Below are 15,743 nucleotides of genomic sequence, written 5' to 3'. Positions count from 1 at the left end.
GGGTTTGATTTTTTTATGAAAAAAATTTCTCTTTACCCCAAGAGTGTCAAGACTTCAAGGTGGAATTAGAGAAATTATGAAAAAATTTCTCGTTACCCCTAGAAAATCGAGACTTCAAGGTGGAATGAGAGAAATTTATAGAAAATTTCTCGTTACCCCAAGGAAGTCAAGACTCTAAGGTGGAATGAGAGAAATTTCATGAAAAATTTGTCGTTACCCCAAGAAAGCCAAGGCTTCAAGGTGGAATGAGAGAAATCATGAAAAATTTCTCGTTATCCAAAGAAAAGCCGAAGCTTGAAGGTGGAATGAGAGAAATTTCATAGAAATTCTTGTTACCCTAAGAAAACCCAAAGCTTCAAGGTGGAATGAGAGAAATTTCATGAAAAAATTTCTCGTTACTCCAAGAAAGCCAAGGCTTCGAGGTGGAATGAGAGAAATCATGAAAAATTTCTCGTTATCCCCAAGAAAAGCCGAAGCTTCAAGGTGGAATGAGAGAAATTTCATAGAAATTCTCGTTACCCCAAGAAAAGCCAAAGCTTAAAGGTGAAATGAGAGAAATTTTAAAAAAAAAAATTTCTCGTTACCCCAAGAAAAGCCAAGGCTTCATGGTGGAATGAGAGAAATTTCATAAGATTTTTTTTCTATAAGAGGCCTTGCAAAAATGAAATTACCAAAATACCCCCACTCAAATTCATCCTTTACTTTTTTCTCATTTTTTTACTCTCTGTTTTTTTTTAACCCATCTTTTCATTTTCCCAAATTTTTCTTTCTTCTCTTATTTTACTCACCCTTCCATTTTTCCATATCTTTTCCTTCTCTATTTTTTTCAACTCACCCTTCCATTTTTTTTCCATATTTTTTCTTCTCTCCTTTTTTTAAATTCACCCTTCATTTTTTTCCATATTTTTTCCTTCTCTATTTTTTTCAACTCACCCTTCCATTTTTTCATATTTTTTTCCTTTTTCTCTTTTAAATTCACCCTTCATTTTTTTTATACTTTTTTTCCTTCTCTCTTTTTAAATTCACCCTTCATTTTTTTCATACTTTTTTTCCTTCTCTCTTTTTTTTAAATTCACCCTTCATTTTTTTCATACTTTTTTTTTCCTTCTCTCTTTTTTTTAAATTCACCCTTCATTTTTTTATACTTTTTACCTTCTCTCTTTTTTTTAAATTCACCCTTAATTTTTTCATACTTTTTTTTCCTTCTCTCTTTTCTTAAATTCACCCTTCATTTTTTCCATATTTTTTCCCTCTCTCTTTTTTTACTCACCAAATACTTAATCACAAACATAGCCTCACAAACCTGAGCCAGTGACGACACAATGTTGCATATTCTACTCCACATGACAAAAGCTCACAGCAAACACGAACCACTCCATTTTTTTCTTAAATGCCCAAGAGCAAGCATCCGAGATCCATAATATAACATACTTAACATGAAAACGATGATAACAAGACTCCAATCAAATATCTTGATGATTTCCACACTCATCTGGACCAAAACTTTTTCATACATGCAGCGGTCATCGTGTTGATTCTATTCTCTCACCATTTTATTTATTTATTTATATATTTATTTGCTATAGACTTCATTTCCAGCTCACAAGATCCTGCAACGAAAGTTCACAATTTTTGAAGAACTTATATAAAAGGATGTTTTCATCTCATGCTTCTCATGGCTTCTGTGCTGAAATGCTTTCAAAATATTTACTTGGTCAGGTGAAGACGCAGAACACTTAGAAAATCCAATGTCCCCAGCAGTCTCGTCATTCTAATCCTATTGTTCTAGTGTAACCTGGTAGATGTCCAGCACTTGAGGACGCTCATCCTGATACCTCATCACCTATTTCTCGAAGTACTTTCTCTCGAGGCTGAAGCCAAGCGGACGAGGCTCTGAAGCTACATACTCCGGCGACCAATTCACCCCTCCTTTCCCAAGTAACAGCGCTCAACCAGTGGACGCATTTGAAGCGCGACAACGAACAAGTAGTTTGATACTTTGAAACCCAAGTCTCTGACCCTCTCAATCAACCTATAAAACCGATTAGTTCCACAGATGAATACCCTCGCACAAGCCTTTGAGAGCGTATAGATCCTGTGCTCTAGCATGCCGAAAACACACAGGATCTCGGCGTTGAGTGAAATTCTCCTCTCAGCATGGTAGTGCAGCAACCGTTAGATTTGCTTCAACGCAGAACTGATCTTTTTGTCCGAATACAGTGTCGTCTTCAAAGAAAAATCGAAAATACTGGGACGATCCTCTTGTTCAAACCCACTGGCAAGATCTTCATATCATCGGACATGAGCCTGGTAATGATTCACCGGGTAATGGTGGCCAAAGAGGGGAAGGAAAACACCATCAACGTCACAAGCGATGGTCTCGTCAGCCTTGGCGCGCGGCGGTGAGGTTGTAGATGGAGATTGGGATGACTCTCCCGGCGATGTTGATAGTGAGGTTCTGGCCCATGATGGCGAGCGACATGAAGTTGATCCGGCGAACGCCACCGACCCCATTGAAGATCGAGGTGCAGAGAGGAAGAGAGAATTCTCGGAGATAGGGGAAAGAAAGGGAAAGCTGATGGATCTAATGGGTATAAACCCTAATGTATAACCCTGGATCTTCTTGCTTGGAGATTGCTTAGGAACAAAGAAAGTGGCGGAAGCGTACCTGCACTTGAATCCATTGATTATGATGGAAGTGATTGGGTCTTGTGGTTCTTCTCACTGATCACACGCAGAGAGAGGAGATGGGAACCCTAATTCAGAAAACCTAATTCTGAATCTTAGATCGGTGCATGCTCAGTCAGCGACCACACCCTATTTATAAGAAAACTTTATGGGGCTAATTACAAGTCTGCCCATCATAGATTTGACAATTTTGCCTCCAGGAATTCTACACAACATATGATTAATATGTATATCCACACATTTAAAATTAGATAATTAGGACCAAATTCAAACTTGAATTACATCACAATTTGGGTCCATTCAAAACTTGAATATAATAAGATAAACACAATTATAAACATTAGTTGTGTACGTCTACACAACTTATGCACATAAGTCCTTATATCCCTACATATTGTGTGGTCCACAACCCAACAAAAGCACGAACGAAAGGAAAAGAAAATTCATCTCATGCACGTGCATGTACCTTTCTCTTTAAATGCATAAAAAGGATTATATATATATATATATATATATTATATTTTGAGAGAGAAAGCATGAGGGAGTGAAGAGAAAAGAAATTCACACTCACGGGTTTCATAGATGCATGTACGTGCATGGTTTTTTTTAAACATGGCATGAGAGAATCATTAGGTGGGACCCATTACATTGTTTTCTTTTAAATGCATGTGAAAAGTATCATGGGCATGGAATGACATGCATTTGATAAAAAGGTATCAATTTTAAAGACGGGGCCCATGTATCTAGGGGCATGGAGACATCATGTTCATAAAAAAAAAATTGCAGTACCTCTTCGTTTTTTTTCGCAGATCAACCTCCTCTCACCTCTTTGGCCCTTTTTTTTTCGTCTCTCCTTGGTCTCTGTCTCCTCTCTTTTTTCCTTCCTTTTTCCTTCTTCTTCGTCTTCTTTTTTTTCTTTCTATCTATCCTTTTTTTTTTTCTTCAAAAACTCCTTTTTTTTCTTTGTCCCTTTTTTTAATCCCAAAAAATTCTCAACACCCCGAATAATCTCAAACTCCCGGAGAGATTTTTTTAAAAAAATTTTGAATTTAAAATTTCCATCACTATCCATAATCTCCCCCCTTTTTTTATATATTTATGATTATTTTTTATTTATTTATTTATTTTTATTTATTTTTTTTATTTTTGGAATTTCCTTCTTTTTTTATTATTATTATTCATATATATATATATATATTTGAAATTTCAAACGAATATATATATATATATATATTCTCTTCCCTCATCTTTTTCCATTATATCATTATTATTTTTTCATTTACACCTCTACTTTTATTTGAAATAGAATAATGCTCCTTATCTCCTTTTTTTTTTTTTGACTCCTATTTGAATTACGAGAATATGATTTATCAGTATGATTTTTATTTATCTCCATTTTTTTGTTTGATATGAATTCAAAGCACAATGCTAATTTCCTAATGGAATTAGGAATAATAATTTTCTATATAAACAATAATAATAATAACTTAATGTATTGTAATTATAATCATAATTATAATTACAATTATTATTAATTATTGTAACTTAATGTGTTATGATTATAATAGTAATAATTATTACAATAATAATAATAATAATTATTATTATTATTATAATCATGTTTTTGTGTTATTTAACAAGCTAAGTTTAAAGCCATTAATTTGTTTAATTATTGAGAGTAAACTATTAACTTACAACACCCAAAAACAGTTTTTTTATATTTAATATATTCACATTTATATCTCATATTTAATTTAAAAAAAGAATTAAATAAAGTGTTATGTAGTTTTGGGAAAAAAATAAAAAAAACTTCTTGATATTAAAAACATGGGAAATGAAGTAATGGTTATTAACTGCATACTAGTCAAACTACCCAAAAGGCTCCTCCTTCACCTCCATCCTCCATGACTTCCTCGGCTCCGGCATCTTCAACGCCGACGGCGACCACTGGCGTCTCCAGCGCAAGACTGCCAGTCTCGAGTTCTCCACCAAAGCTATCTATCCGTGCCTTCATCCTCTCTCGCGTCCATCTCTCGTCTCCTTCCTCTCCTCACCTCTGCTTCCGTCTCCGGCGAGATCATCAACCTCCAAGACATTCTCGAGCTCTTCACCTTCGACAACGCTTGCCAGGTCACCTTCGGCCATGACCCCTCTCTTCTCAACGCTTCATCACCGTCCTTCTCCGACCGTGAGCTCGCTCTGGCCTTTGAGGAAGCGACACAGCTCAGCGTTCGCCGCTTCTCTCACCCTTTCCCGTTCATCTGGAAGCTCCAGCGTTTTCTCAACCTCGGCTCCGAACGCCGGCTCAGAGAAGAGGTTGCAAAGGTCCAAGCTTTCGCCATGAGTGTTGTAGTGATTGTGGTTAATAATATGCTCCCCACTACTTTTTATTTATCTATTTACGAGAATTAAGAAAACTATCCCAAAAGACAATCCTGTATGTGTCAATATTCACCTGAAATTTCTGATTTTTTTGATGTTTTTTTAATTCGATTGTAACCTAACTGCTCTTTTTTAAAAAATTTGAATCCTACAGTACGGGCTGGTTCCGAGCCGGGCACGGGCCGGGCCTGGTTGCCCGACGGCCCGTGCCCACCTCTGGACGACCCATCCCAGTTTTAAAAATATAAATTTTAATATTAAAAAACTTAGTAGGGATCTACCGATTTAAAAAAAAAAAAAATTTTAATATTAAAAAGTAGTGGAAACCCACAGCTATTAAAAATATTTAAAATTTAATATTAAAAAAATAAAAATGCCTAGTTTGGTAAATAATTCTAAAAATGCCTATTCTAGTAATTAATTAAAAAATAATATTTAAAAAAAAAACAACCTAACAAACATTGTGATTTGTCAAAAATATAGCAGTGTTTTGACAAAAACATCTACTTTTTTATAATTATATTAAATTATTACTTATAATTATATTAAAATATTACTTATAATTAAAGTACTAATTATATAAATTAATAACTTATAATTTTTATTATTTATAATAATAAAAATAAAAGATATTGAATAAAAATTTGTGGTAGAAAAAAGGGGTGGGTTGGAACGACCATGACCTCAAATTTTTGTTTTAGCGTCATAATTGAAGATGACCTTTGTTATGCATACCGGACAAACCACTATTGAAATATTTGTGGTCATCTCTTCAATAAATACTAAAATATATAGAATTCAATTATTTTTTTATAAATACTCTCACAACTTCGTTTTTCTACGTAATTCATATGAATAGTTGATATTTTAAATTTTATAAAATTTTATATTAATTTTTTATTTAAAAATATAATTAAAAATATATTATTGAATATAATTTATTATAAATTACAAAAATAATATATGAAAAAATAATATTTGATATCTCATAAATTTTTTAAATGAATAAATAAAATTTTAAAATAAAACAGTTAAAAAACCAAAATATTTCAACACTCTTAGTTTTGAATAAATACCCAAAATAAAATATAAAAACTGGTACCATCACGTGGATGGTACCCAAAGATAAAATATAAAAACTGCAGAACCCACTAACCCAACAAAAATCAAAACATGTTATCAGGTTACTATGCAAGCTATATAACATTCTCCATGAATGCTATCAAAATAACAACCATCACAAAGCTTCCACTAACCCAAGATTTAAAATGAATAAATTTAAATCTATAAGCATACACACACATTAGCTAAATAAATCAATTCAGGAAACATGCTTTGCAGGCTTATAATTCCAACACAACATGATTTAAAGAAATCAGAAATGCAAAATATATATATATATATATACACACACACCTATATATATACACACACACCCCAAACCCTATATGATAGCAATTAAAAGAAAACCAACTAATCCTTCGCCTTAATATAAAACCTGCAGTAAGGTTCACAAGAATTCAAGGTGAATTAAACTAACAGAATCAAGGGAGATTAGTAAATTCCATGACAAGAATCGCCAGAAAGTAAAAAAAATCTGAAATGTATGCATGCTTTCATATATATATATATATATATGTATATACATATAACATCAACTAAAAACCCTATTAAAGCTTTAACCATCATAAGATTCAGTTACAAGCTATAATATAACCAATAATAACCAACCAAAGAGAACCATAATAAGGATGAAAACCTTGAATCTTGGAGAAGAAATAAGTCCGTGAAAACTCCGATTCTCTAGCAGCCTAAGAGTTCAAGGTGATGCAACAAATCCCCTCTTCACAATAAACTCCTTAGCCAAGAAAACCAAGGTTTGGTTGATGCACAAGATGAAGAAGAAGGAGTTTATTGAAGAAGCACACACTCACTGCCAGCTTAACAACTCAATGATTGAGCATACAGTAACCCCGATCAGATCCGCTAATCAAGGGATTAAGAAAAGTTGTGGGTTCCCAAACAAGCTCAGTCAAAGTCAAAGTAGTCAACTTGGTCAGCAGCTCCATTGTAAAAGATATTACAACCTTCTCTCGAGGTTTATAGCTGTGGACAATGACTACTCCGACGAGTTCCTCCGTGACATCATCATCAGCTTCGTTCTCGCCGGAAGAGACACCACGGCGGCGGCCATAACTTGGTTTTTCTGGCTCATATCTACAAGACCAGATGTTAAGGAGAAGGTCATCGATGAGATCAAGTCAGTGAGAGATAAAACCAAGAAGACGATATATGGATGAGGCCCCGGTGTTCTCTTTGGACCAAGTGAAAGACATGGTGTATCTCCACGCAGCGTTGGCCGAGAGCATGAGGCTTTACCCGCCGGTGCCGCTCCAGCCAAGAACTTCACTGGAGGACGATGTGTTGCCGGACGGGACGGCGGTGAAGAAAGGACAGAGGGTGATGTATAGCTCCTACGCGATGGGAAGGAGGAAGGAGATATGGGGGCCGGAGTGGGGTGATTTCCGGCCGGAGAGATGGATTGAAAAAGGGGAGTTCCGAGCTGTGAGCCCGTTCACGTACCCTGTTTTCCATGCAGGGCCGAGGATGTGTTTGGGCAAAGAGATTGCTCATATTCAGATGATGGCGATTGCTGCGGCGGTGCTGGAGAGGTTTGAGATCGAGGTGGTCGACGACGAGAAGGAGAGGGTGAAGGATCTTGGTATTATGCTTAGGATCAAAGGTGGTCTTCCTGTTAGGGTTCGACCTCTGGTGTGCTGATCATTAAAGTGGTTATTATTATCTTGGCATTGTTATTAGGGTTTCTTTGATCTTGCATGTGTACGTATGTGCTCAAGAAATAAGTTCATGTAAACTTGAAGCTACTTTTTATTTCTCTATTTACGAGAATTAAGAAAACTATCCCAAAAAATAATCCTGTATGTTTCAATATTCACCTGAAATTTCTGATTTTTTTTTTTTTTTCAATTCGTTTGTAACCTAACAAACATTGTGATTTTACAAAAATATAGCAGGGTTTTGACAAAAACATCTGCTACTTTTTATGAGTGTTTTGACAAAAATATCTTCTAATTTTGTCTTTTATACTAAATAATGATTATAAGTTAAATTTTTATTTAGAATCGTATTGTTTTAGTTGTCGATTCACTTTTCTGTGCAAGTTTCTTTATATAAGGTTTTTAATTTGTATGTCTTATTTTCGTTCAATATTTTACCTCCCTGTTTAGATATAGTATTTTTGTGTACAAAAATTAGAATAAAAATATAAAAAAAATTGATAGAAGTAATGATTTCGGTACAAATTTTTTAAGTGAAACATAACTTTGAGAATGTTAAATTTTTCCTGCTAATATTGTAAAATAATTTTAGTATATTAAAAAAAAATAATATAGTGAGGTGAGATAATTAAAAAATAAATAAACTGAAAAAAAAAGATTATTTATCGAATTTAATTGTCTGAGGGACTAAGGGCGATGTTTTGAACTTCAGATATTTATAATAAGTTTTAAAAAAAAAAGGTTAAAAACTTAAAATTAGTTATCAACTTAAATTTTATAAAATAATAATGTTAATTTTCTAAAATTATTTAATATAAAATATTAAAAATTGTAGAGATAAATTAAATTTTACAAAATTAATATTTAATTTTTAAATAAATAAGTTTTGTAATTTTTTAATGAAATTAAAATAAACGTGGAGTAATTTTGAAAGACGGTTTGGTAAGTAATTTTAATATTTTAAAGATATTAAATTCATTTTTAATTAATTACATCACGACGTACGGCTCAGTTGCCGAGAGGATGGAGTTTTTTTTTTTTTGAATAATTTACGGACAATAGTTAATGTGGAAAAACATTACTTTCACATGGTTCCCGCATCAAGAGGATTTTTAGGTGGCTTTTTTGGGTGTACTTTATTATATAAAAAAATATTTATTATATTTATTTTCTATAATTTTCTAACAGACATTAAATATATGCAAATTTAGATATGGTCCGAGAGATTAATTTTAAAAAGTAAAATAAAATTTTTATTAAACTTTGAAGCCAACTAATTTAAAAAGTCTTTTGCTAGTTTAAAATATAATCTTCTTCTGTAATAAGTTTGGGGAATAATAAGAAATATAAATAAGGTGATAAAAATTATAATGAAAATTATATTTAGTTAGAGGAAATAAATTAATGGGAATGGAAAAAATGATTGAAAAATAAGATAAAATAATTTTTATACCCTTTTTAATAAAAATTTGATATTTATATAAAACTAATAAGTTATGTATAATGACTTTTTAATAACTATATTAATATTATTAAAAATATTTTAAATATCATTATTAATTTTAATTATTATAATTAAATATTTAAAATAAATATCTTAATTTGATAATTCATTATTTAATTAACATGTATTATGTAAATAATTTTCTTATTTGTAAACTATTCCAGAATGGTTTTTATTTTAATTTCTATATTTAAATTATTAAACATTTTACTTTAATGTTTACTTTATTTACTTGTTATTAATTTACTAAGTAAATTATATAATATATAGCATATTATATTTTCAAATATTTTTTGTTATAAAATATTCATATAATAGGTAGAGGATGAAAATTAAAAAAAGAAAAAGAAATTGGGATGAAAAAGTATTATAAGGAGAACCATTACATCCATCCAAACTAGACCTCTCCAAGGACCGGGCTACCTGCCTAAGCCTGAAATGCAACCCGAAAATAGGAGAGCTTGCACAAATATATAAGGCACGATGTTCGGGTCTTGAAAAAAAAAACTCATTTTAAAACCAAGAAAGATTTGGTTTTCATTGTTAAAAACTCGGAATGCCCGGCCCGAATGATAGAATATATTTATTAATTAATTTTATATATATTTATAATTATTTAAATTGCCATTGATTATTTATTATTTAGTTTTTTATATATTTAAATTATATATGTATTGTTGATTGCCATTGATTATAATGGATTGAATTTTAGTTATTGTAATTGAATAAATATTTGCATTTGGTATTTAAACTTTTAAGTGTTTTGTAGAATAATATTATGTCATATTTATGTATTAATATTATTGTTAATTTTTTTTATAATTTATATATTATTTGATAATAAGCCTATTTCGGTCAGACCGAGCTTAGATAAGTTTGAATTTTAGTGAGGGTTAAGGCCCAATTTTTCGGTCAGACCGGACTTAGATAAGTTTGAATTTTAGTAATTATGGATAAGCCCCAACCCAAACTCGGCCTAGCCCATGGACACACATCATATTAATAGATTTAGCTATTCAAAACTTTATACAAAGTTAGAATGAGGACAAAGATGGTCTTCTAAATTTTATAACATCCATCAAACAAAACATTTTTTTTTTCAAATAACTAAAAAAATAAAAAAAATAAATTATATTATTTTTACTTTATTTTTTTTAATCTTGAAAAAACCATGAATAAAACTCTCATCTTAATTGTTTTTAATAGGAAGAAAATGAAACCTCAATTTTTTAAGAATCCTTGCCACTACCATTGTCCTCCGTGGAAGGTTCAAGATCCTGTTTCTTTCTGGTTCCATGTTTCGGTAGTCGGTGTCGACGATTCAGTGCGGTGTCTCGGTCTCGTTGGCTGGACCTCAAGGTCAGGTCATCGACGACATGGTCGTTGGCCCTTTGCTTACTTCTCACACGGTAGTTGTCATTCGACGCCAGCTTTGAAAACACTGCTTTCAACTGCCTCCCTGAAGACAATGATAACGATGGCAATGAGAACATCACCGCCGTCAACGTTTCTCCTGACAGTGAAGACTATGAAGCTGATGGTGCTGATATTGGTTTAATTGCATAGGGTTTGGAAAGTTGTTATGGAAAACTAAAGTGGTGATTGTAATCTTTGCTTTTACTGCATTATCACTTACAGCCAATTTGGCTATAAGTTAAATTACAGCAAAAAGCTATGATAGTGCATTTTCTTTTACATGTAAGTGGTAATTTACAGCAAACCAAATACACTTTTACATGTAAAATCACTTACTTTACAGCTACTTACATCTATTTACATGCAACCAAACAACCTCTAAATAAATAGATAAAAAGTAATCTAGCTAAAATTTTAAATTACTATTCTCTAAAAATGCTTGAATCATTATTTAACGATGATTTATTTATATAAATATTATATATATTTTTTTATGATTTATGATATTGTACAATATTATAAAAACGCATTTTCGGTACTATTTATGATATTAAAACCGTTTGATTACCTTCAATGACTACTATAAACGTCATAGATTTAAAATTTAGGCTATGTTTGTTTGGGTGTGTTTGGTTTTACATATAAAACTAAATACTTTAATTTATGAAATTCATTGTCTTTTTGGGTGTATCTGCAAATCCTGATGTAATTGGGATTATATTACAATAGTTTTTTTTTTCGTGTATTTGGTTTTATGTCCAAATTGGGCGTAAAACCATATTTGGACATAAAACCAAATCCCGGGAGTTGAAAACCAATGTGTATATATATACATATATGTATATATATATATATATATATATATATATATATATATATATATATATATATATACACATACACACATACATATACCTGTACATATTTATATAAACATATACACGTATTTTTACACATATACATATATATACTCATATATTTATATGTATATATACATATATACAGATATATATAGTTGTACAAATATATATATTTATGCATATATACTTATACTTACATAGATGTGTATATATACTCGTATACATACATGCATATATACACATATATATACATACACATATACACATGTTTTCCAGTTCCATATTTATAAATTTTATAATACAGTAATTTCAATTATATCCAACCAAACATAAGATTTGACTGGACTGTATTTTGAAAACCAAGTATTTCAGTTCCATTGTGATTGGAAATCCACTGCATTTAGAATTACATCCAACCAAACACTGCTTAGAGAAGTCTAAATTACCAGTACTCATATATAACTATATATTAATCTTAACTAATAGTACTCTATAGCCTCTTCAGCTAACATTTAGAACTTTCATATTAATTTAACCAACAGGGAAACAGGCATGTTGTGGAGGAACTGCTAGTTTTTATTATTTTTTTGATAAATGACATAAATAGTCACTTAACTGTGCATCAATTCCTATTTTAATCACTGAAATAAAAAAAACTATTTGAGTCACAGAACTTAATAGGTGGAGTATTTCAACAAGGTTATGCTTACTTTGTTGTGATCTTTGGAGGTCGTCATCTCTCATGAAATAAAAATACCCACAACCGGCACCATCACGTGGATGGTTTGTAGAGTTCGTTTCAAGTTCTTAATTTTTTTTTCTCCTATTTTCTATAAAATGTTGTGTGTTTTCGTAATTATTTTTATTGACTTACTCCGATATAAAATAGGCTGTTAATTTTTCTTACATATATATATATAGATATAATTTTAATAAAACAGGTTTATCCATTTTCTAATAATAATAAAAAAAAAACTTAACTATGCTAATTTTTTATTGACCATCAGCATAGAGATGTTGAATGAGTTCCAACATGCTTAAGCCATCTTCAACCCATAACCCGAAATTTTTATCCCAAGTCTCAAATTTGGTTTCATTATAGTTAATTATATTCGAACTATATACCCCAAATCTTAGCAATATATATATATATATATATATATATATATATATTTCTTTTACATATCTTTTTTTATTATTATTACTATTCAACCACAAAATACTTGAAATTAATTATTTTCAATAATGATTTAATTAAATATTATTTACAATGTAATATTTTACTAATAAAAATTATTTATATTTATTTAAAAATTTAATTATAAAATTTTTAATTAGTTTGATAAATAAATAATAAACACATGTTGATTAAAGTTTAATTAAAAATTTAATTACTAAATAATTAATTGTACATAAAATTTATAATTATATTAAATTATTACATATAATTATATTAAAATATTACTTATAATTAAAGTATTAATTATATAAATTAATAACTTATAATTGTTATTAGTTATAATAATAAAAATAAAATATATTGAATAAAAAATTTGTGGTAGAAAAAAAGGGTGGGTTAGAACGACCATGACCCCAAATTAAGATTTTAGCATCATGGTTAGAGATGACCTTAGTTATGTATACCGGACCAACCACCATCGAAATATTTGTCGCCATCTCCTCAGTAAATACTAAAATATATAGAATTCAATTATTTTTTTATAAATACTCTCACAAGTTCGTTTTTCTATGTAATTCACATGAATAGTTGATATTTTAAATTTTTATAAAATATTGTATTAATTTTTATTTAAAAATATAATTAAAATATATTATTGAATATAATTTATGATAAATTACAAAAATAAAAAAATAATATTTGAAAAAATAATATTTGATATCTCGTAAATTTTTTAAATGAATAAATAAAATTTTTAAAAAAACAGTTAAAAAACCAAAATATTTCAACACTCTTAGCTTTGAATAAATACACAAAATAAAATATAAAAGATAGTACCATCAAGTGGATGGCACATCTTTTTTTTATTAAATGTTGTCTGTATTTGTGACGTGGGTTGTTTTTTTAAGATCTGCGCAAACATTTGTTTGTGGCTCGATTTAATTTTTTTTATTTGTTACATTTATTCAATTTACATCGATAGAATTAAAATTAGTTGTTTATCTATATTTTATAAAAAAAATTTGTTATTTTTATTTATTTAAAATTTTATTAGTCAACTATAAATTTAATATTTAAGTAATTATAATTTATTTTTAATTATACATATATATTAAATTAAAAATAAATTTAAAAAAATTTATTTAATACCATATAAATTTTGTAATTTTATAAAAACAAAGAAGAGTTTTAAAACATGAAAACTAAAAAAAATTAAAATGACCGTTATGTTTGTAAATGATCTAATGGTTACGAACTGCTTACTGTGACGTGTGTATTTATATATATAATAGATATGCATACTAGTCAAACTAGACCATCACCATGGAAACCCTAACTCTGATCGCCATCCTCCTCTTGCTCCTCCTCATTCTCCTCACCATACTCCGGCGACGCCGACATGCACCGGTGACCAGAACCCAAAACCAGTCAGGCTCTTTCCTGGAACTCATGAAGAACAGCCACCGGATTCTAGACTGGACAACAGATCTCCTCCTCTCCAAGCCCTCCGGCACCGTCTCAACCTTCATGGCCATCATCACCTCCAACCCTTCCAACGTTGAGCACATCCTCAAGACCAACTTTAACAACTACCCAAAAGGCTCCTCCTTCACCTCCATCCTCCATGACTTCCTCGGCTCCGGCATCTTCAACGCCGACGGCGACCACTGGCGTCTCCAGCGCAAGACTGCCAGTCTCGAGTTCTCCACCAAAGCTATCCGTGCCTTCATCCTCTCTCGCGTCCATCTCGAGTCCATCTCTCGTCTCCTTCCTCTCCTCACCTCTGCTTCCGTCTCCGGCGAGATCATCAACCTCCAAGACCTTCTCGAGCTCTTCACCTTCGACAACGCTTGCCAGGTCACCTTCGGCCATGACCCCTCTCTTCTCAACGCTTCATCACCGTCCTTCTCCGACCGTGAGCTCGCTCTGGCCTTTGAGGAAGCCACACAGCTCAGCGTTCGCCGCTTCTCTCACCCTTTCCCGTTCATCTGGAAGCTCCAGCGTTTTCTCAACCTCGGCTCCGAACGCCGGCTCAGAGAAGAGGTTGCAAAGGTCCAAGCTTTCGCCATGGAGGTTGTACGGGAGAGGAAGAGGAGGCGAGACTTGACTGGCTCACTCGGCGACGACCTTCTCTCGAGGTTTATAGCTGTGGACAATGACTACTCCGACGACTTCCTCCGTGACATCATCATCAGCTTCGTTCTCGCCGGAAGAGATACCACGGCGGCGGCCATAACTTGGTTTTTCTGGCTCATATCTACAAGACCAGATGTGAAGAGAAGATCATCGATGAGATCAAGTCAGTGAGAGATAAAACCAAGAAGACGATGGATGAGGCACCGGTGTTCTCTTTGGACCAAGTGAAAGACATGGTGTATCTCCACGCAGCGTTGGCCGAGAGCTTGAGGCTTTACCCGCCGGTGCCGCTCCAGACAAGAACTTCACTGGAGGACGACGTGTTGCCGGACGGGACGGCGGTGAAGAAAGGACAAACGGTGATGTATAGCTCCTACGCGATGGGAAGGAGGAAGGAGATATGGGGGCCGGAGTGGGGTGATTTCCGGCCGGAGAGGTGGATTGAAAAAGGGGAGTTCCGAGCTGTGAGCCCGTTCACGTACCCTGTTTTCCATGCAGGGCCGAGGATGTGTTTGGGCAAAGAGATGGCTCATATTCAGATGAAGGCGATTGCTGCGGCGGTGCTGGAGAGGTTTGAGATCGAGGTGGTCGACGGCGAGAAAGAGAGGGTGAAGGATCTTGGTATTATGCTTAGGATCAAAGGTGGTCTTCCTGTTAGGGTTCATCCTCTGGTGTACTGATCGTTAAAGTAGTTATTATTATCTTGGCTTTGTTATTAGGGTTTCTTTGATCTTGCATGCCTACGTATGTGCTTAAGAAATAAATTCATGTAAACTTGA

At 32.3% G+C, this 15,743-nt stretch overlaps 1 protein-coding gene and 1 pseudogene across 1 annotated transcript; both read left to right on the top strand.

The window, feature by feature from the left end:
• The first annotated feature begins 2,374 nt into the window (after window positions 1–2,374).
• On the top strand, window positions 2,375–7,866 carry LOC120255136 (annotated as a pseudogene).
• A 6,285-nt stretch (window positions 7,867–14,151) lies between these two features.
• Window positions 14,152–15,737, top strand: LOC120255137 (cytochrome P450 94A1-like). The gene is made up of 2 exons (XM_039263022.1): window positions 14,152–14,976; window positions 15,024–15,737. The coding sequence occupies exons 1-2, from the start codon at window positions 14,152–14,154 to the stop codon at window positions 15,642–15,644; spliced, it is 1,446 nt and encodes a 481-aa protein (XP_039118956.1). The 3' UTR covers window positions 15,645–15,737.
• Window positions 15,738–15,743: the final 6 nt, after the last annotated feature.

This window comes from Dioscorea cayenensis, unplaced genomic scaffold (assembly GCF_009730915.1).
Source record: "Dioscorea cayenensis subsp. rotundata cultivar TDr96_F1 unplaced genomic scaffold, TDr96_F1_v2_PseudoChromosome.rev07_lg8_w22 25.fasta BLBR01000862.1, whole genome shotgun sequence".
Taxonomy (NCBI): Eukaryota; Viridiplantae; Streptophyta; class Magnoliopsida; order Dioscoreales; family Dioscoreaceae; genus Dioscorea; species Dioscorea cayenensis.
The sequence above is the reverse complement of the archived record's forward strand: the minus strand, read 5'-3'. Positions and strand labels throughout refer to the sequence as shown.

Bases quoted from the DNA above. Each gene is read 5' to 3' on its own strand.
- LOC120255137 (XM_039263022.1), top strand. From the start codon at position 14,152: ATGGAAACCCTAACTCTGATCGCCATCCTCCTCTTGCTCCTCCTCATT. The intron at 14,977-15,023 runs GTGGACAATGAC...CATCATCATCAG, and splicing joins TTCTCTCGAGGTTTATAGCT to CTTCGTTCTCGCCGGAAGAG.